A 21866-nucleotide genomic window follows, 5' to 3' on the forward strand; every position below is an offset into this window, starting at 1 on the left:
ATGGAAGAAAAAGTTGCTGCTCAATAGAATCAAGTCAGGAATCAAGAATCGAGTCCAGCAAACTCAAGTGGCTAGAGACCTTGGAGTGAATGAAACTACAGTGGATGGAAGAAAGAAGAGGAAAAAAACTTTGTGATGCAGACAAGGCTATGGAAACAAGTAATGGACCACAAACGAAAATGCTTGAGGCAACCTCAAGATAAACGATTGCATAAAATTGCATTTCAGTAATTTGTTCAAGAAGGATCTGAAGGTGCATCTCTATCTGGACTCCATCTGTAAACCAAATCTAAAAAAATTCCACAACAATCATGGAAATGAAGTCCACAGCATTCACTGCAAGATGGATGGCTAACACGTTTTAGAAAGCGGCATGGAATAACCAAAACAGCTAAAGCAGGTGAGATATGATCAGCTGATGATGAAGCTGCATGCTCTTACACTGCCCAGCTTCAGAAAATAATTGAAGATGGTGGCTATACCGCAGAACAGATATATAACTGTGATGAGACTGGACTTTGTTATAAAATGTTACCCAATCCAATTCATGTGAACATTGCTTCTATGCCATTTGCATATGACTTTAGCAAAAGTGCATGGATGACTTCCAGTATTTTTGAAAACTGGTTTGATGAGCAATTTGTACCTGATGTACGTAAACACTTACAGCAACAAGGGCTGGATACCAAAGCTCTCTTGCTGCTGGATAACTGCCCTATCCATCCTCCTGCTGATAACTTAATAAGCAGAGATGGTAAAATTCAAGTGAGCTACTTACCAAAAAACACCACATCTAAGATCAAGTGATTATATCAATGTTTAAAAGGAACTTCCGCAAGACTCTGATACAGTGAATAATCACTAGTGAGGATTCTGTTACCTCATTTTTAAAGAAGCTGAACTTAAAGGAAGTTTTTTACATTGGTGGCAAAGCCTGGGAAACCATAATGAAAAGATGTATTTCAAAATGTTGGAGAAACATATTGGGTGCAAGTCTGATCCGGATAAATTCCAAGTAGCCAGTAACTGTGATGAAGAGAATGACTTTGAAGGCTTTATAGAGGAAGATGTCGCTTCTGCTGACAAGTTCTTGGAAAGGTACACTAATAAAGGCCTGACAGAAGATGACATGGCCAATGCCAAGCGAGTACTGGCACAGTTTGTTGATAGAGAAAGAGGGCCACATTTTTTTTTTTTTTTTTGGTAGTTGTTGGCGCATAGGCTTCTGTGGCCATAATGCACCTCCCAAGGTTTTTGCAGTACTTTGATCCGAGCCCGAGGCAGGAATTGAACCCGCAACCTTTGGGTTGCCAGGCAGGCACTTTACCCACCCGGCTAGCCCGGTCGGCAGGGGCCACAATAGAATGTTGGGTGGATGGGGACAACAACTGTCCTACATATGAGCACATGACTGACTAAAAAATAATCGAAAACATGACTGAAGAAAGTCATGATCCAGATGCAACAGAAGATGGTGAAGATCAGGAGCCAGAGTCTCCACCTAAGATCGCAGAGGCACTCACTTATTTGGAAACTCGACTTAAATTTCTTGAAACATAAAAGGTAGATCGCTTTTAATTTTACAACTAAAAGACCTTATTGAAATTGTTAAAAAGGAATTAAGAGATGAAATTAAACAGCCAATCCTTGATCGGGTTTCTTTTTTTTTTTAATGAAAGACTTGAAAGTAACAACTAAAATGTGCAAAAGTTTGTTCGCTGATGTCTACTTAGTAGTTGAAAGAACATGGAGTGCATTATGTTTACCTTTTTCTCCAGAATTTGACAGTCTGTTAATTTCAAAACATGAACATAATGCTTTTCCATGTGTTAATTCAACCACATGGAAAAGCAGTTTTTTTGTGAGTATTGATTTGTTTTTGTGACAAGAGGTGTGTGTTTATCGTGTTTATGTATATTTATAACATGAATATTGGTTTTTTTAAATACAGTAGAGCATCGAAAATCCAAACATCGATAATCCAAATGAGCCAGCATTTATTTTTTAATGCTGGTGCCATAAAATAATTACAGCTGTTATTGTGATCACATTTGTGAATTGAGTTTTTGATTCTATTAAATGGCAATTCTAATAAGCGAAAATCAGAGAAATATTATACACAGGCTATAAAAATGAAGACATAAATCACAAAATTTAGACTTTTATTACCTTGCCAATTAACGAAATTAAATGATATGTGAAAATCGATAAACTGAATCGACAAACAATCAAAAAACCGAATGCTCACAAAACTTTCTAGCGATGATCAAACTGAATTAACATAAATTCATTAAACTAAATAATATCTGCATAAAATACTAAAATGGATATAAAATAAAAGCTTTAAAATACAATAAAATATACACAAAACTAATAAAATATACGATAGCTTTCGAGATGAAGTGTCTCTTCATCAGCTGATGAAGAAGCACTTCGTCTCGGAAGTATTTTATATCCATTTTAGTATTTTATATAGATATTGTTTATTTAGTTTAATGAATTTATGTAAATTCAGTTTGTCAGTTGTTGCTAGAAAGTTCTGTGATATGCAACCCAAAGCTCAAGGCTGTTTCCAAAACCGAATGCTATCTAACTCTCATCTACCGAAAAGAGAGATCTGGCTAAAATGAAACAAAAAATTCGAAAATGGTAAAGCAAAAAATAATTATTTTTGTTAAAGGCTCATAGATATGTTATTGTGGCTGAAAGTTCCATTTGTTTTGTTACCTATGAATAAAAATATGTAAGTACAACTTAGCATTTTTATTTCTAAACATTACTAAATCTTTTTTTTTTTTTTGTCTCCAGAACAGTATTTTTGATAAGTTCAAAAATCCGAACTATCCCCAGTTCAGCATTACAAATTTGAGTCTTAGGTATAGTAATAGTAATGATGACAGTAATGGTATTTGCCATATAGTGTGCAAGGAAGCCAAAGGCTTTACTGCAATGGCAAAAAAAAAAAAAAAAAAAAAATCAAGTAGATAAGAAAATACAAATTATATGCTTTCCTCCTCACACAGGTAACTATCCAGTTGACCTTTGAATTTAACCAAACTGTCAGCCTCAACTACCTGCAAGGGAAATTTATTTTGTTCCAGCAATCAACAACTCGCTGGCTAAAAGAAAATTTCCTACAATCTAATCTAAACCTCAAACCTGTAATTAAGAACTAGGGGCTTATGGCTCCTAGTTCTTAATTACAGGTTTGAGGTTTAGATTATTCTTATTCTTTATAACAGTGAGGATTCCACCTTCATCATTTTACTAATCCCTCTCAGAGTCTTATAAACCTCAATCAGGTCACCTCTAAGATGCCTGGCTGCCAAGCTCTGTAGCCCACATAATCAGTCTTTCCTCATATGGCAGTCCTGCTGATCTCACCAATCGAGCTGCCCATCTTTGGACCCTTTCAAGAAATGATTGTTATTTGTATGACTATTATAGTTATAAAAATTGTCAAAAAAAAAAAAGTGCTTATTTTCATTATTGGGTAGCAATATATGGCACATAGGTCCAAAACTAATGTCAGCCCTAGCACAAGTCCAAAATTGACTCTAGTGATACTGTTGTCAATCCAAACTTATGTAGTTGTATTTTGTACTTTCACTTCATGTGAAAGCTTCTGTTGCTACCTTTCAAGGAATACTGCATTATAGTAAATTATTCTAAACAGCTTATATATGATATAAAGAATAATAAATCTATAATAGTGGGTAAATGCAAAGAGAACAATGTTCAAATAAATACAAGTAATGGATTAGTGATTAACATGGCAAGCCATGAGCCAAATAAATGTAAATTCACTTATCAAACAGTTCAAGGGTGAATCAATCATTCTGACTTCAACATTCTTATAGAATACAATTCCTGCTAAGTAACGAAACATCACTTATCACTAAGAAACTTTTGCACCCAGTATGTTTTGTTTCTTTGACTTTTGAAGCCATATTTAGTCTGTAGAACTGAGTGAGAAATAAAGAAATTGATCAAAAATGGGAAGCTGTGACAAGACCATGTTACAAATGAGGATATCAGAAAAAATCTAAATCCAATCAAAAGTAAGTGAAACAAATTTAAAGATGGTGGTATGAGATATACAGAAATTATAACACAAAAAAAAAAATAATAAAAGATTAGCCAAAGAGATATTTGAAGCAAAAATAGATAGTAACAGGTCCAGAGGCAGTCTAAGTGGAAGATGGATCAATGGTTTCAAGCAAGCTTTATGAAAAAAGAGGGATTCCTCTAGCTAGGACCAAAGATCTAAGAGAAAATAGAATAGCAAAGAATAAAATTGTGAATGGGAGGCTGATAGGTAGGCCAGAAGTGATTTGTAATATCAGAGTGACCTGTGTCATCAATCATCCAAATCTTTTATACTTGGTAGGCATAAAAGATTTGGATGATCATGATTTCTGTTAAAATTGATTTTCTTTGTAAATGCTTAATAGAACTTTTGAGATCAATTTTAGAATGTTATCATGATTATAATTTTATCAAAAGTACAGCAGTATTCTTTGCGCAACTTACCTCACTCCTAAATTGATGCACCCACCAATAAGTTAGTGTTGATTACTCTGTTAAATAAAAGGAATCATAAAACTTAAAAACAGACTATGGAAAAAGGCAGGGGTGGAGGTAAGAAAGGGATCATAAGTATTATTTTCCAGATGATAAAATGCACTCACATTTTAGAAGGCAAATTTTGGAAAAAAATATTTTATTACAGATATATGAAACAAATTCACATGTGCTTACTAAACAAAATGGCAGTGTAAAACTAAGCTTTTACTCATTGTATAATGCCAATAAAGCATCATTTCTACCGTCACCCTTGTCATTACTGATTGCTGAATTTTCACTTTCTTCAAGGCCATCATGGACACCAGCTGATTCCACATTTTTTAAAGACCACTTAGACATTTAGATATCTCAAACTGGATTGAAAATTCATTGTGCTTTGCATATTACTCCAGGTTCCTTCACACTTTGCATTTTCTAATGATTAGATTATTATATTCCATATATTAGACTGAAAAATCTTACAGAATATACACTTCTGATTATTCATAATGTATTAAACAAAACCTGGTTGCTTTGCCCATAAGAAATTTTCCATATCATCTGTCAATCCCTCTAATAAATTTAAGGAAAGATTATAGAAATTATCAGACAGATGATACAGGCACTTTTTTTTTTTTTTTTTTTTTTTGGCAGATGCTGTATAAGTTGTTCCCTTGCACAATTTTTCATAATGCAAGGAAGATTACAAGACAATACTAATATGGAATTGTGGATCGCCAAACACAAAAATAATTTTACTATGGATGAGTACGTACAATACTGCCTTTTATGTTATCTGTGAAAAGAACATTCCATGCAGAAAAAAAGTTCTAGCTTTCCAATCATGTGAAAACAACATCACAAATTATGGCAAAAAAAAAAAAAAAAAAAAAAAAAATACGATGCCATATATGTGCAAAGGAAAAATTGTCACATCAATCATTTTTAACCAAGCCATGTAACTTCAAGAAAAGAGAAAATGCTTGTAATTTGACATTTGCTAGGTAGTAAGATTCATTCAACAGCTGCAACATTTGTGAATGATCTTTGCAGTCATTTTGTCCAGACTGAAAATCAACAAATGGCAAAAATGTCTGCATTTCTGCTAGTGAATCTGCTCTATATATCTGAATATGATAAAAGCAGATATGTACTTCAGGTTTTATCTAAACCTGGTATCCATATTACTTGCTTATCCCACAGCTTACAGAAACAATTCACAAGAATTTTGGCAAAGTTAATAGTTATTTTTTGTATAAAAAAGATTGTCATAAAAAATCCCCTATTTGCTATTGCTTATGTATTTACAGAGATTTGCAACCTGATCTTTCTCTTCTGCCAGAGCCTATTCTAACAAGGTAGAGAACATGGAAATATGTAGCATTATTGTATGCCAAATATTGATTCTAACAAAAAAATAAATATATTTGGATACTGCAGCTATTAGAGCAATTATTTCTGATCCTCTTAAAAAAAAAAAAAATAGATGACTTGCTGTTAATGGAAACAAATTTCCATTTCAAGTAGAAGCTCTCTAGGTTCAGCTTTTTAAATTTAGCCCCGGCCACTTCATTGATGTAGAAAGCGTATTTTCTGCCTTTAATTTAATTTTGGATGACAAATGCCACAAATTTATACGGAACACACAAAAAAATACATTGAGTAGCCACAAGTTAGTACATCTACCCTTTTCAAGAAATGGAGTGCTCCCTTAATAACAGCATCATCTGTGTGTAGCATTTGATATTAAGCAAGTGACACATATATATGATGCCGTATATGTGCAATTCAGAGAAAGAATAGGCAAGACGAAAGAACTTTCAATCTGGAATGGTAGTCAGCTCTAGACACACCAATGTGAGTATCTCGGAAACTGCACTCTTGTTGGGATTTTCACATATGATTGTATCTTGTGTGTATAGAAATTGGTCCAATCACCAAGTAACATCTAGCCATTGACAATCCAGTTGTCAAAAACAATTCATCGATGCAACAGGCCAATGAAGGCCGATAAGACTTGTGCAGAGTAACAGAAGGCTATAGTAATATAACAATCTGGTACAAAGAGTGTTAACCAAAGATTCATTTCAAGACACACAACTCCTTGTTACAAACAGTGTTGCAGCTGATGACTAAACTGAGTTCTGCTCCTATCATCAAAAAATAAGAAGGTATGGTTACAATGAACTCAGAAACACCAATACTGTTGGATTTGTCAGACCAACACTGGTCTGAAATCCCAGTTCTTGCTTTTTCACTGTGATGGGAGGACCATGATATGGTAAAAATAACATGAGTTCATGGATCCATCCCACCAGGTTTCAACAAAGCAGGCTAGTGGTGCCACAGGTTAGCTGGAAAGGGATGCACCTAGTTTCTTTATCTATCTTGATTCAGTACCTATTTTCTGACTAGGTGCATCCCTTTATGACTTCAGTGTATCCATCAATGAATGGGTTTTTCCAACAGGCTAATGCACATGTCACAAGGCCAGAATTGTACAGAACTGGTTCCAGGAACATAGGGGTGAATCCAGTCCACTGCAGTAGTTTGTCCAGCCATTAGATCTCAATCCAACTAAGCACCTGCGGAATGAGGAGGAACAAGTTCTTTGGAGTAGAAAACTGCAGCCATCCAATCTGCATCAACTGTGGGAAGCAGCTGAGCTGGCGTGGGCCAGCATTTATTGCAACCAAGTTATTCCACATAATTATAAGTTGTAAAAAAAATCCTATTCTAAACTTTAGAAGTTTTGTTATTTTTATATTGAGTATACAAAGAACCTGCAATTCAGTTAATTGTGAAAAAGTGATATAAATATAAAAATGTTACTGCATATAATAGTGTTTTGGTATATATTTTGCTTGTTTTTTAGTGTATATTATCCAACTGATAATAATATAATGAAACTACTCAAAAGTTACTAATTATGGGGTTTTATTAATAATATTTTTAAAATAAATGCTACCACAAAAAAAAAATGTGGTATACTTTTAAAATAATGGATATTAACCAAGTTAGTTAATGTATGCAGTGCATTACATATCAGACATAAGCAAATAGTAATGATTCGTGATTTAAAAAAAAAAAAAAAAAAAAGCAGTAAAGGCAATAACTTTTATACACAAATTGAGAATATTTTGTTTCTGCCATACCATCCATTCATTCTTCCAATCATCACATGGCAACACATAATATTCAGTGCGCTACAATAGAGGCAGTTCTCGCTTTACGAGTTTTTTCCTCCCAAGTATCAACAAAATCGAAAATATGAACATTAATTGCAAAAAATGAATGTTAGACATTCATAAATACCGCATTCCAAATCACGTGCATAGCTAAACAATACAGTGTACCCCACTTTACGATATTAATCAGTTCCAGAGACACTATCGTATCGTTAAAGTATTGTAATGTGAACCCAATAACACACTGTATTTTGGTAATTGGTTTCAAGATCTCAGAAGTTGAAATTTGCTGTATAACTAAGCTATTTATCTCTCTAAAATGTCATTTTTAAGGTCACGAGCTGACTATAAGGCCATATAAATGGTCGTGAGCATGGTTTATAAATTGTATTAGTTACCAATTGAAATCATTAAAATGCACTACACCTTCATCGTTATCATATGTTCCCTTATAAGAATCAATTTTAAATGCCTTTGTGATATTTTTCTAAAGCACTTTTCTGGAGGTCACAACCATAAAACAATAAAAACAATTTGCACTTTCCAGTTTATTGGGCTTTTCTGTTACTGCACGCAATTATAAATGGGTAGTAAACTCTATCTTCTTGCATTTCCGAAAATATAGATAGCTGGAATTGCGTGGTTTTTTACATTATTATGGTGAAATGTGTTTCCCCTTTACCTCTTCAATCGTATAAAAAACATGAATAAATTTTCAGAATCTTCTCTTCATTCCTTTTTTAAAAGCTTCATAAACTTGTTACTCCGTGCGAATCATGTTAATTGCAATTTGTGTATGACGTTAAAAAATGCTTATGCATGCAATCGTGAAATTTATAATTAAAAAGATAAAATTATCTTGGAAACAAATGCCTCTTGAAACATTTCTGAAGAAGACGACTCCTTGTGCAACAAACCAACGAGTGCTGAGCCAATAATGAGTGATCAACAAGTGTGCATTTAGTCGATGATGATGAAGAATAAGAATAAACATTCTTTAACATTTGTAAGTCGCAAATAATTTCTCTATTATTATAATTTGCTTGATTTTACACACTATGTTTTCATTTCTTTCAATAAATTAATCATTGTTTAAACAAACTAATTAGTTAACTAATTTCATTGTTGAGAACATGACCCCTGTTTTTAACCTTATGTCTATGGGAAATAAATTCCTGCTTTACGAGCAACACTAGGACCAAATTGTTTATGGACAGCTTATGTGATATGTATTCAAAAAATAAAATAAAAATTGCAAGATTTCTACTTGTCCAATTTAAATGAAATTTGGGGTGGCTCCACAAATCTTTCTAAAAGAAAAAAAAATTTACAATTTTATGAAAATCCATTTATTAGGAGTTGAGTTATTACAGACAGATGGACATGGTGAAGAAGTACATAAATTATTACATATACTAAAGTAAACATGTTGTACTGAGAGAGAGAGAGAGAGAGAGAGAGAGAGAGAGAGAGAGAGAAAATGTAATAAAAGTATCAAATCAAAAATAATACAAAAACGAGCAAAATCTATATCTAACTTACCAATCCAGGACTGTAGTATCCTGGCAAATACCTTTCACAGATGGCCACTAGACACCAGAAAGCTTGTTCAGCAGGCATATGCATGAGAAGAGTAGCAGCAATAGGTGCCTGAGCCTGGCAGTACCCCACCGCAGGGTTAAATATAGAGTAGGACTTTAAGATTCTAAACAAATCTGCCTGACTAAAAAAATAAAGTTATGTTTAGCAGGAAATAAATTCTAGTTTAATATTTGGCTATTTTAAATAATTAAAGCTTTGATTTTTTTATACGACATGACAACACAGAGAGAAACTACTTCATTATGCATAAGTCAGAGTTCAACAAATGAGCCCATCTGATAAGAGACCAACAAGTCTCAAAAGAAACTGCCATGGTGGCATCTCATTTAAATACAAATAGCCTTTGGGTGATGTTATTTGTTTATAAGTAGTGAATAATAGATACTGCATCGTGTAAAGAAAAAAAATAGGTACTTCAAGGCAACTCATGGTTAAGGAAATTTTGCCTATCTTAAGTATTAAGACCATGGCATAGAACTACAGCTAGGTCTTGCATAACAAGAGTTTGATTAACGTGTTTTTCAGTTTTTTTTTTTTTTTTTTATGAGAACCCCAAACACGAGAGGTATTAGAACCTATAGTACTTAGTACCGTGCTTGGGTTGGAGGTTGAGAAGACGAAAGAAGATATTTGTTGATATTGGACTTAAACTTCTGTAGATTGTAATTTTCAGGAAATACGTATGAAGGAAGGTTGTTCCAGAAAACGGCAGTTGAATGAATAAATGAGGAAGATGAAAAGTTGGTTCTGTGGGTTTGAAGTTGGACAGTAAATGGATGTTGGCTGGTGGCGGCACGTGTTCGGACTGTTTTGAAAGAGAGAGCGGGAATTATAGAAGCCAATTCAGAAGAACAGTGCCCATGGAAGTATCTGTAGAAGAGGCATGCAGCAGAAACAGTGCGTCTATGAGAAAGCGAGTGGAGAGACTCTGTTAGAGATGAATCATTAATTAACCTAACTGCCCTCTTCTGAATGGAATCAAGAAGCCTGAGAGAGGTTTTGGGGGCACCACCCCAGATGTGGGAACAATATTCCATGGCAGGGCGGATTTGCGATTTATACAGAGTGAGCAGATGTTTGGAAGAAAAGTAACGCCGAGAGCGAAAGAGAAAATCAAGTTTTTTAGATGCAGAGGAAGCAATATTTGTAATGTGCTTGTGCCAAGAGAGATTAAAAGTCAGGGTAATCCCCAAAAGAGATATATCATTTTGCCTAGAAATCGGAGTGTCACTAAAGATAAGCATAGGAGCAGAAGAATCCTTTTTGCGAGATATAAGACAAGACTGAGTTTTAGAAGGGTTGAAATCAACTAAGTTGTCTTTGCCCCACTGGAGAATTACCTGAAGATCGGCATTTAAGGAATTGGCAGCAGATTTTCGAGAACTTGAAGCTGATTGAGCTGGACAAGGTTTCTCAAAATGGAAAGTTGAATGCAATGTGCTATCATCGGCAAAACTATGGAGAGGATTTCCAGTCAATGGAAGAAGGTCATTGATATTCAAGAGGAAAAGAGTGGGGGAAAGAACTGAACCTTGGGGGACACCGGCATTAGTGAAGTTAGAAGACAGAAAGCCATCTACCATCACCCTCAGTGAGCGATCAGAGAGAAAACTGGATAACCAATTACTAAAAACAGTTGGCAAACCATAAGATGGAAGCTTGTTTAGAAGACCTTTATGCCAAACACGATCAAAAGCCTTTGAGATGTCAAGAGCAACTACTTGTGTTTCACCGAACCTTTCCATTGAATTAGTCCATAAATGGGTAACATAAGCCAGAATATCACCAGTGGATCGACACTGACGGAATCCATACTGCCGATCGTTGATCAGTTGGCGGTTAATTGATTTCTTCATTACTTTAGAAAGAGTAGAAGTAATTGCAATGGGAGGGATTTGTCACCCTTTTTAGGAACTGGCTGGATATGAGCAAATTTCCAAGCAGAAGGAAAAACACCTTTGGAATAAGAAAGTGAAAAAAGGCGGCAAAGAATAGGAGTAAGTTCAGGAGCACAGGTTTTGAGAACAAGTGGAGAAATACCATCAGGACCTGGAGCTTTCTTAGCATCAAGATTCATCAAAATCCTTCTATCCTTTTGACGGAAGACCACAGGAGGCATTGAATGGAGCGTGTTAGGAATGGTGGGAGGTGTTTTACCAAGATCATTAATACATGAGCTCGAAGAAAAATGGGATGCTAGCAGGTCAGCTTTATCCTTGGCTAAAGTGACAACAGAACCATCTGGTTTGGACAGAGGTGGGAGCAGAGATGGGCAAAAGTTGCGGCCAATAGCTTTGGCAAGAGACCAGAATGCTCGGCTACCATTAGGACAAGAAGCAAGTTTTCTACTCTTAGCCTGTTCAAACTCTAGTTTGGACTGATTAATAACTGCTTTACAATTGTTGCGAGCTTTGGTGTAGGCAGAAAATGAAACTGAAGAATTAGAAACAAGCCAATTACGATATGCAACATTCTTCTCTTGGACAGCCTTAGCACATTTATTCGAAAACCAAGGTTTAGATAAAGGACGAGATTTTAAAGTGGAGTGTGGGATAAAGGATTCCATTCCTGCAAGAATAATTTCACTGACACGATCTGAGCAAACGTTGACATCAGAAGTTTTGAAACAGTAATCCAACCAAGGAAAAGAAGAAAAGAAGTCTCGCAGGTCATCCCATTTTGCATTCTTGTAATGCCAAACAATACGAGGTTGGGAATAGCCATGAGATAAAGGTTCCATTGGAGAAGAGACAATCACCAAGTTGTGATCTGAAGTGCCTAAAGGACCTCTCACTTCAACCTTGTACTTAGAAGGGTTGTTTGTGAGAAAAAGATCAAGCGTATTGGCTGTATGATTAGGATTGTCCGGTATTCTTGTAGGTAAATGAACAATCTGTGCTAGGTCATTAGTAATCGCAAAAGCCTCAGCATCTCGACCTGCTGGGTCGGTGTAACTAGAAAACAGAAGCCAGCTGGAGTTGTGAACGTTAAAATCACCAAGGAAAATTACCTCACTGTTAGGAAAGCTGGACTGGAGAAAGTCAAGTTGCAAAGAGAGGAAGTCAAAGAGCTCCAAGTGATTAGTGGAGTTGGGAGAAGGGTAGAGACAACAGATGAATTTTACACAATGAGGTAGAGAGATTTTAAGCCAGAGAAGATCAAAGAGAGGAGATTCCAAATTGCCAAGTCTCTGACAGGGAATATCAGAATGGACATATGCACAAGTACCACCTTTGAGGCGAAAGGAATCATACAGCAAATAATTTGGACATCTGAGATGAGCAGTAGTCGAATCAACTGATAACTGAGATTCAGTCAGAAAAAGTACATGGGGTTTGGAAGACTGCAAGTGGAAATGGACATCGTTGAGATTGGAATTGAGACCACGTATATTTGTGAAATGAATTAGGAAGTCCTTGGGAGGTTTAGATCTTTTCGCAGATAAGCTTGCTCTATTATTTTTTGGCAATTCATGGTGTTCTGCGACAATTCATGGTGACAATTCAGTTACTGCGATTTGAAAAAAATTATACCACTTTTTATTTTACACGATGCAAATGTCCAGTTAACACAATCTTTTTTTATGTGATAGTTGAAAAAGATTTGAATCGCGCTCTAAGCATCTGATGGCCAATAAACAAGCGTTTGCCCACTGCCCACCTCCGTGTGTTCCAAACAAGTAACACGTCTTCTTCCAATGTTTGTCAGGATGACAAACATCAGAAGAAGATGTGTTACTTGTTTGTCTCCTGCTAATAGTCACGTGCAGATGCATTTAAACATTCTGATTTTCTATCCCTAAAATTACGGATAAAAGAGAGTAAAAAATGTGATTGCAATAAAAAAAATTTGAAAAAAAAAAAGTTATTACTTTAGCTGAAAAACCTGAAGTTATTACAAAAACACGAAAGTGGTGCAAACCATGTGAATACCGTAAGGATGAACATAAAAAGAAATGTAAAGTTTCATCAACTTCTTTTGTTTTACAAAATACCAGAAACAGAACTCCAATAATGATTGAAATGGAAGGTCTTTTAATCAATTTGGATAAAAGATTGCAATCAAAAAAGAATTCCATTATCTAAGAAAAATTCGGAGCAAAGCTATAAACATTTTTACTAAGCTCAAAGAAACAAAATATCAAAGGGAGACAAACGTTTGCTGCTAGTTCAGGGTGGTTTGAACATTTAAAAATCGAGCAGGACTGCATAATGTTAAAGTAACAGGGGAAGATGCTAGTGCTGATGAAGATGCTGCAGCCAAATTTCCTGTAGAATTGCAAAAATTTATTCAGGATGGTGAATAAAATGATCAGCAAATATTTAATGTAGACAAAACGGGCCTATTTTTAAACGGATGCCAACTGAAACTTATATGGCTGCAAATGAAGCATCAACCTGGGTATAAAGACTCAAAAGATCGACTAATGCTTTTATTAGGAGGTAACGCTTAAGGCGATTTTAAATTGAAGCCTATACTTGTATACCATACACAACATCCTAGGGCTTTAAAATGATACAGCCATAGAACTGTTCCAGTCATTTTGCATTCAAATAAAAAAGCATGGATGACCAAAGCTCTATTTGAAGACTAGTTTACTGTAATTTCTGTCCAACAGTTGAAGCCTATTGCAAGAAAAATAAGCTTACCTTTAAAGCTCTGTTGCTTTTAGATAATGCACCTGGACATCCTTCTGCACTTGGTGACTTAAATGAAAATGTGAAAGCTGTTTTTTTACCAGTGAATATGACTTTGTTATCGACCCATGGACCAAGGGACGATTGCAACTTTCAAGGCTTACTATCTCCGCAGAATATTTGCACGGGCACTTGAAGCTACAATGCAATTTCTGTACCAGAATTTTGTAAAAAATATAACATATGAGTGGCCACTGAAAACATTCATGCAGCATGGGAAGTGACAGCCAGAAATATGGGAGCAGTTTGGAAGCATCTTTTACCACATTGCGCAAACAATTTTACTGGCTTCAAAAATGCAATTCAAAAAGCTATTGAAGACATAACTAATATTGGTAATGATCTTGGTTTCAGAGGCTTGGATACAGCTAACGTTTGAGAATCACTGAATTCGCATTCAGAACAGATAAGTGACATCGATCTCCTTCAAAAAGAGGAACAGCATGCGTACGAAGAAGCTGAAGAAAAAGAGTGTGAGCCACATGAAAATGTTACAGCAAAGGAGATAACGGTAAAAGAACTAGGTGAAATCTTTCTTATCGCAGCGAACCTTAAACAAAAAGGTAATGAACACTGATCCTAACATCGAAAGAAGCATGTTATTTCGCCAGGACCTAGAGAAGCTTGTCCTGGCTTCAAAGGCGGATATTGTTGGGATAGCAGAGATGTGGTGTCACACAGATATAAGGAATGCAAAAATGGAATTTGAGGATTACAATGTGTAGAGAAAGGATAGGAAGGGAGAAGGTGTTATGCTGTTAATTAAGAAAAACATAAAATCAAAAGGAGTGCATCCAGTTGATATAGATGAACAGTGCACTGTTGAGTCAGTTTGGTGTGACACTGCGAAAGCAAAAATAAGAGTAGGAGTGTGTTAGAGGCCTAATGACTTGAATGAGTACAATGAACAATTGTACAGAGAAATAGAGTGGGCTAGTAAATCAGAATGTCTTATAATGGAAGATTTTAACTTCCCAGATATTGACTGGAACTTGTGAGTTGGTCACTCACACACTAGTAAGACTTCTGTGGATTTATTGAACGATTGTTTTCAGCAGCAGCATGTTCGAGAGGCAACCAGAGAAGGTAATACTCTTGATCTGGTTATCAGCAGTGATCATTTAGTGTATTAAGAATTTGCAGATAAAGGAACCACTAGGTGGCAGTGATCACAGCGTACTGATGTGGGATTTACTTAACGATATAATTACCATCAGGGGTAAAGGAAAGGGTTTTTGCTTTCGTAAAGGTGAGTACAGTGGTCTCAGACAGTTTTTAAATTCTGTACAGTGGGATCAACTGACGATGTTACCAACAGTAAATTCTAAGTGGGAAGCATTCAAGGAATTAATCGTGGATGCTACTAAAAGTTTCATACCTATTAAGAAATATTGTTCAAGGTTTAGGCCTAAATGGTTATCAAATGAACTAATGAGACTCGTGACAGAGAAGAAAAATGCATGGGATGCATATAAATTATCAAGCGACTCAGAAGCCTATGGCAGATAAAAGCTAGTCTGTAATCAGGTCACAAAGGAGGTTAGGCAGGCGAAGACAGATTATGAGAAATTTGTGGCAAAGGATGCTAAGAAAAACAGCAAGGATTTCTTTACTTATATAAACTCTAAAAGGAAGGGGATGAATCTGATTGGTCCACTGGATATCGATGGTTCAGCTGTTGATGATCCTGCTCAGATAGCAAACAAACTGAATGAGTATTTTGCATCTACATTCACACATGAGGAGTTATTAAGGTTTGAAAATGGCAGAAGGTTATCAAATTGTAGCAGGGTGCGTAATGATTTTGTAATAACTGAGAGCAAAGTGGAGGAGAAATTGTTGAAGTTAAACATAAGAAAGGCACCTGGGGTAGATGGGATCTATCCAGTTATATTAAAGGAGGTGGCAAAGCAACTAAGCAAACCCTTAGCCATAATTATGAGAGCATCCTTGGACTCAGGGGAGGTCCCCATGGACTGGAGATGTGCAAATGTATCCCCAATTCACAAAGGGGGATCGAAGGGTAACACGAGTAATTACAGACCAGTTAGTTTAACTTCTGTTCCAGGTAAAATAATGGAGTCACTGGTTAAAGATGCATTGCAGGATCATCTAGACAAGACTGCAGCAATAATATAGACACAGCATGGGTTTGTTAAGGGAAAGTCTTGTCTGACAAATTTGATAGGATATTATGATGTGGTTACAAAGGAACTGGATGCAAAAAATAATTTTGATATTATATATTTGGATTTCAGGAAAACTTGTGACACTGTTGCACATGGGAGACTATTGTACAAATTGTAGCAGAATGGTATTAATGGTAAGTTGCTACAATGGATAAAAGGATGGTTGAGTGGGAGAAGACAGAGGGTGGTAATTAATGGGTGCTGCTCTTCGTGGACTAATGTTATTAGTGGAGTCCCACAGGGTTCGGTTTTGGGTCCACTGTTGTTTTGTATATTTATCAGTGATATTGATGAAGGTATATCAGGCTTAGTATCAAAGTTTGCAGATGATACAAAGGTTGGCATGGTTCTTAATGACAGTAATGGCAGTGTGCTACTGCAACAGGATCTAGATAATTTTGGCAGATTGGATAAGAAGTGGCAACTGAAGTTTAACCTTGACAAATGCAAAGTACTGCATATGGGTAGAAGTAACCCCAGAGAAACATACCAACTGTGTCATACTACACTTAAGGGGGTAGAAAATGATGTGGTTACAAAGGAACTGGATGCAAAAAATAATTTTGATATTATATATTTGGATTTCAGGAAAACTTGTGACACTGTTGCACATGGGAGACTATTGTACAAATTGTAGCAGAATGGTATTAATGGTAAGTTGCTACAATGGATAAAAGGATGGTTGAGTGGGAGAAGACAGAGGGTGGTAATTAATGGGTGCTGCTCTTCGTGGACTAATGTTATTAGTGGAGTCCCACAGGGTTCGGTTTTGGGTCCACTGTTGTTTTGTATATTTATCAGTGATATTGATGAAGGTATATCAGGCTTAGTATCAAAGTTTGCAGATGATACAAAGGTTGGCATGGTTCTTAATGACAGTAATGGCAGTGTGCTACTGCAACAGGATCTAGATAATTTTGGCAGATTGGATAAGAAGTGGCAACTGAAGTTTAACCTTGACAAATGCAAAGTACTGCATATGGGTAGAAGTAACCCCAGAGAAACATACCAACTGTGTCATACTACACTTAAGGGGGTAGAAAATGAAAAAGACCTGGGAGTAATTGTGCAGTCAGCTATGAAGTTTTCTGAGCAATGCAGACAGGCTGCCAGGGTAGGCCATGGGGTTTTGTCAATGATATATAGGAATTTTGCTAGCAGGGAAAAGGAGGTGATTGTCCCTCTGTATAAGGCAACGGATAAGCCACACCTTGAGTACTGCGTACAGGTCTGGAGGCCTCATTTTAGGAAGGATGTAGATTTGCTCGAGTGTGTACAGAGAAGGGCAACAAGATTGGTGAGGGGAGTGAAGAGATCCTCTTACCAAGAGAGGCTTAATTTCTGCAAATTGCAGTGGCTGGAGACTAGGCACCTGCATGGTGATCTGATTGAGGTGTATAAGGCCTTGAATGGGTTGAGCACGCTGAATTCTGATGGGATCCTTCCACTTGTTCAGATTACAAACCTAAGGGGGCATAAATTCAAATTAAGAAAAGACAGATGCAGAATAGATGTGCGGAAATTTGCCTTTAACCAGCAGGTGGTTAATTGCTGGAACAAACTTCCATCTGTTGTTGTGGAAGTTGATAGGTTAAATAAATTTAAGGAGGAACTGGACAGGCATTTGTAGGGAATGGTGTGATTTTTTTTTTTTTTTGGCTGATGCTGCATAGGCTCATACACTTGCTTTCTTGCATCACATGCCACTACTACTACTACTAGATTCAAGGTAGAACTTGACAAACATTTGGAGCGAGTGGATGGGTGAAATAAGGGTTTTTTTTTTTTTGTTTTTTTTTTGGCTGATGCTATATAAGCTTCTTTCTTGCATCATGTGCCTTTGCTAATGCTAAAACAGAACCCAATCAAGAAAATAGCCAGGGTTTACTTTGCTTAAATGGGACAACATGCCGTTTAATCGGAGCAGGGGACTGCAGCACTGGAGATTACCCTACGATTGTCTCCGACCATACCACATGGTTCGGTTGGATTTCTAGAGATCACAACCATAAAATAATTAGCAGTCACCTGTTTATTGGGCTTTTCTGTTAGTGCAATCTAACATAATGGATAGTAACACTAGTCTTATTGAATTTGTGATAAAACCGACAGCTGGAATTCTGTGGGTTTTTGTGGTGAAATGTGTTTAAACTTCCATGGAATCTTCAATCATGTAAAAAAATTAATTTTCAGAATCTTCTCTTCGTTCCTATTTTTAAAGCTTCATAACTTGTTACTCCGTTCTCATTTGCGCATATCATGTTACTTACAATGTGTGTGCGCTATGTTCTTTGTTATTAATTGCTTATCTTTTTACTGTTTTAAATTTTAACCCCCACCCACAAATGTTGGTAAACAGAATGTCAACTAGTTAGTACGGTATGTACATATTACAGTACGTATTAATTATTCTGATTATCACGTATTATTCTTCTGATTTTCACGTATCATTTAATTTTTAATTGGTAAGGTAATAAAGGGTAAATTTGTGCTTAACATATATCTTTACTTTTATAGCCTGTGGATAATATTTCTCCTATTTTTGCTAATTAGAATCGCTGTTTAATAGAATTAAAATTCAATTCACAAACGTGATCACAATGACCAGCGCTTACTACACATCGTATAGTCAATGGTACTTTACTATGGTGACTCCATCGTAATGTGATTTAATTGTATAGTGAACCAATCATAAAGCGGGGGTCCATTGTATTTTTAACTTTTTTTACATGAAACTTCGGATAATTGGGGCAGCCACTTAATCAGGCCAAAATGGACTAGTCCCGATGTGCCCCAAATAACTGGAACTGACTGTATTTCATTAATTTCCGAATCAAGTTCATCTTTTAAAATCTCATTGGAGTCAGTCAATTTCTTATTTTGGAATGAATTTGCAGAACACTGATGTTTTGTTCCATGTTGGTCTTCCATGGTTGAATTATGTTCATCATTTTCTGAAGGTGAAAGATTTTTTATTCAGCAAAGTATAATAATTTTCACTATATTATCTTTATTATTATTATTAATATTATTATCTGGGAGAGAGCAAAGAGTGCAGTTAAGGAATTCTTCACATATATAAATGCAAAGAAGAGAAGGACAAATCAGATCGGATGCATATGTAATTGCGTGGGTAGTATTAGATACCCTAACTGATGTTGCAGATGAACTCTACAATTACTTTGCATCGATACTTAAAGAAGAAAAACCCTTCATGTCAATGAGAAATTATGGGAGTGAAGTTGAAAAAAAATGTAATTAATGATGTTGAAATTTCACATGTTGATTTAATGAGAAAACTTTCATGCCCACAGGGGAGTAAAGCTCCTATGGTTGATGGCATATCAAGTGAGTGCATTGAACCATTAAGGCTAGTTATGAGAGCATCACTGGACTTAGGAGAGATTCCACTGGACTGGTGTAAATTGGAACATAAAGGCGGTTCTAGGAGTATAATGGGAAATTATCGACTGACCGGCCAGTCTAACTTCAGTAGTACGGAAAAATCATGGAGGCAATGATCAAGGGTGGAATTCAGGATTATTTAGAGAAATGGAATTCTGTAGGATACACAGCATGGTTTTGTAAAGGGAAAATAATGTTTAACGAATCTGGTTAGCCATTTTGACAGGTCACTTGTATGCTGGATTAGAAAATAATTTCGACATTGTTTATTTAGATATCAGTAAAGCATTTGACTCAGTCCCACATGAGCGGTTACTTTATATGTTGGAGCAGGCTGGAATCATAGGGAAAATCCTTAGATGGATAGCACAATGGCTTGAGGTCACCAGGCAGGGGGTTGTGATAAATGATTATTCCTCAGATTGGGTTGATGTAAGAAGCAGGGTTCCCCAAGGATCAGTATTGGGACTGTTGTTTTTGATTATCTTAAATGACATCTATGAAGGGATACAGGGTGTGATGTCTAAACTTGCAGATGATGTAAAGATCAGTAGAGTAGTTAATGATCACCGCCAAGCAGAGCTTCTTCAGAGTGACCTAGATAGACTTCTGAGATGGTCAGAAAAGTGGCAGCTATATGCTTTAATTCAACAAAATGCAAGATCTTACATCTGGGGAACAGCAAACCCAAAATAACTTATACACTTGGTGGAGTTGAACTAAAGTCAGTAGTGGAAGAACGGGACTTGGGAGTTACGATACGGTCAGACATGAAGTTGTCCGAGAATTGTGGACAGGTTGCAATGTTGCATGGTGTCCTATCGATGATTTATCGAACATTTCAGGCGCCTCCGTAGTCAGGTGGGCAGGAGCAGCAGTGCATAGCACACACTTCTTGATTAGACCGGGGTTCGAGCCCGTGACCACCAAATACAGAGGATGCGGAAAGGTCAGGGAATGACCACTGCATATCTCCGGAGCAATATGGCCTTAGTTGCTAATGCTCCTAAAAAACAAACAAACATAACATCGAACATTTGCTAGTAGAGATAAGGACGTCATAATCATATAAAGGTGATTTTATAACCTTTATGTGATTAAATTATAAACTTTTTTTTTTTTTTTTTAATAAGTACCGAAAAACGGTTATTTTTATATCAATACCAGTATTTGAATACCAGAAAAAAATTACCGGCATCCCGGTATTGTAAGCCCCATATATAGGTACACAGCATTCACATAAATGGTAATTTGATGTTAGTATGGATAAACCTCATGAGTTAACAGACTTTGAAAGAGGGATGATAGTGGGTACCCGACACATGGGTCATTCCATCGTGGAGGTCGTACAGAAATTGCACTATCCCCATTCAACAGTATCAAGAGCATATCAGGAATATTCCATTTCCGGAATAAAATCTCATTGTGGAAAGTGCTGTGGGCAAAGAAACATGGTGGATGAATGTGGCCGTCAATGTCTGTCTAGTATTATTTCAGCCAACCGGAGAGCAACAGTAGCACAAATTACTACCAACTTCAATGAGGGAGGTGCCAGAAACATCTCCAACAAGACCATCAGGCAATCATTAGCCGCAATAGATTATGGGATCTGCCAACTCACCAGTCCCACTGCTAACACCATGACACAGGACTCTATGCCTCAACTAGGTGAAAGAACATCAGCACTGTACCTGAGATGATTGGAGACTGGTCTCCTTGTCCGATAAGTCCCATTTCCAGTTATTTCGAGCGGACGGGAGGGTACGTATCTGGCAGAAACCGCACAAAGCTATGCACCTACCATGTGAACAAGGAACTGTTCGGGCAGGGGGGACGGTCAGTAATGGTCTGGGGCATATCCAACTGACACACATTGGGACCTCTGGTACATCTAAACAATTCTCTGAATGGTTCAGGTTATGTGTCCATCCTCACAGACCATCTGCATCCCTTCATAATCATCGTGCACCCACTGAGCAATGGACTCTTCCAGCAGAACAATGCGCTTCCCCACAGAGCCTTGGTGACTAGAACATGGTTTGAAGAGCATTCTGCAGATTTTAACAACATGGAATTGCCTCTCTGTTCATTGGACATGAACCCTGTGGGGCATCTTTGGGATGCTGTGGAAAGGTCCATTCAAGCTTTCGATCCTCCACCCAAGAATGCGATGGAATTATGGACAGCGGTGCAGCAAGCATGGATGTAAATACCCGTGG

At 36.6% G+C, this 21866-nt stretch overlaps 1 protein-coding gene across 1 annotated transcript in view; it reads right to left on the reverse strand.

Annotated features, from left to right (window-relative positions):
• Positions 1-21866, reverse strand: part of LOC150074917 (TBC1 domain family member 10A-like) — a 90115-nt gene that overhangs the window by 52478 nt on the left and 15771 nt on the right. The window contains exon 5 of the mRNA XM_090389334.1: positions 9297-9477. Coding sequence (XP_090245460.1) covers positions 9297-9477 — 181 coding nt within the window. The remainder of the gene's footprint in view (positions 1-9296; positions 9478-21866) is intronic.

The sequence above is a fragment of the Mastigoproctus giganteus genome, unplaced genomic scaffold (assembly GCF_048544385.1).
Source record: "Mastigoproctus giganteus isolate SK-2022 unplaced genomic scaffold, ASM4854438v1 scaffold_15, whole genome shotgun sequence".
NCBI classification, from domain to species: domain Eukaryota; kingdom Metazoa; phylum Arthropoda; class Arachnida; order Uropygi; family Thelyphonidae; genus Mastigoproctus; species Mastigoproctus giganteus.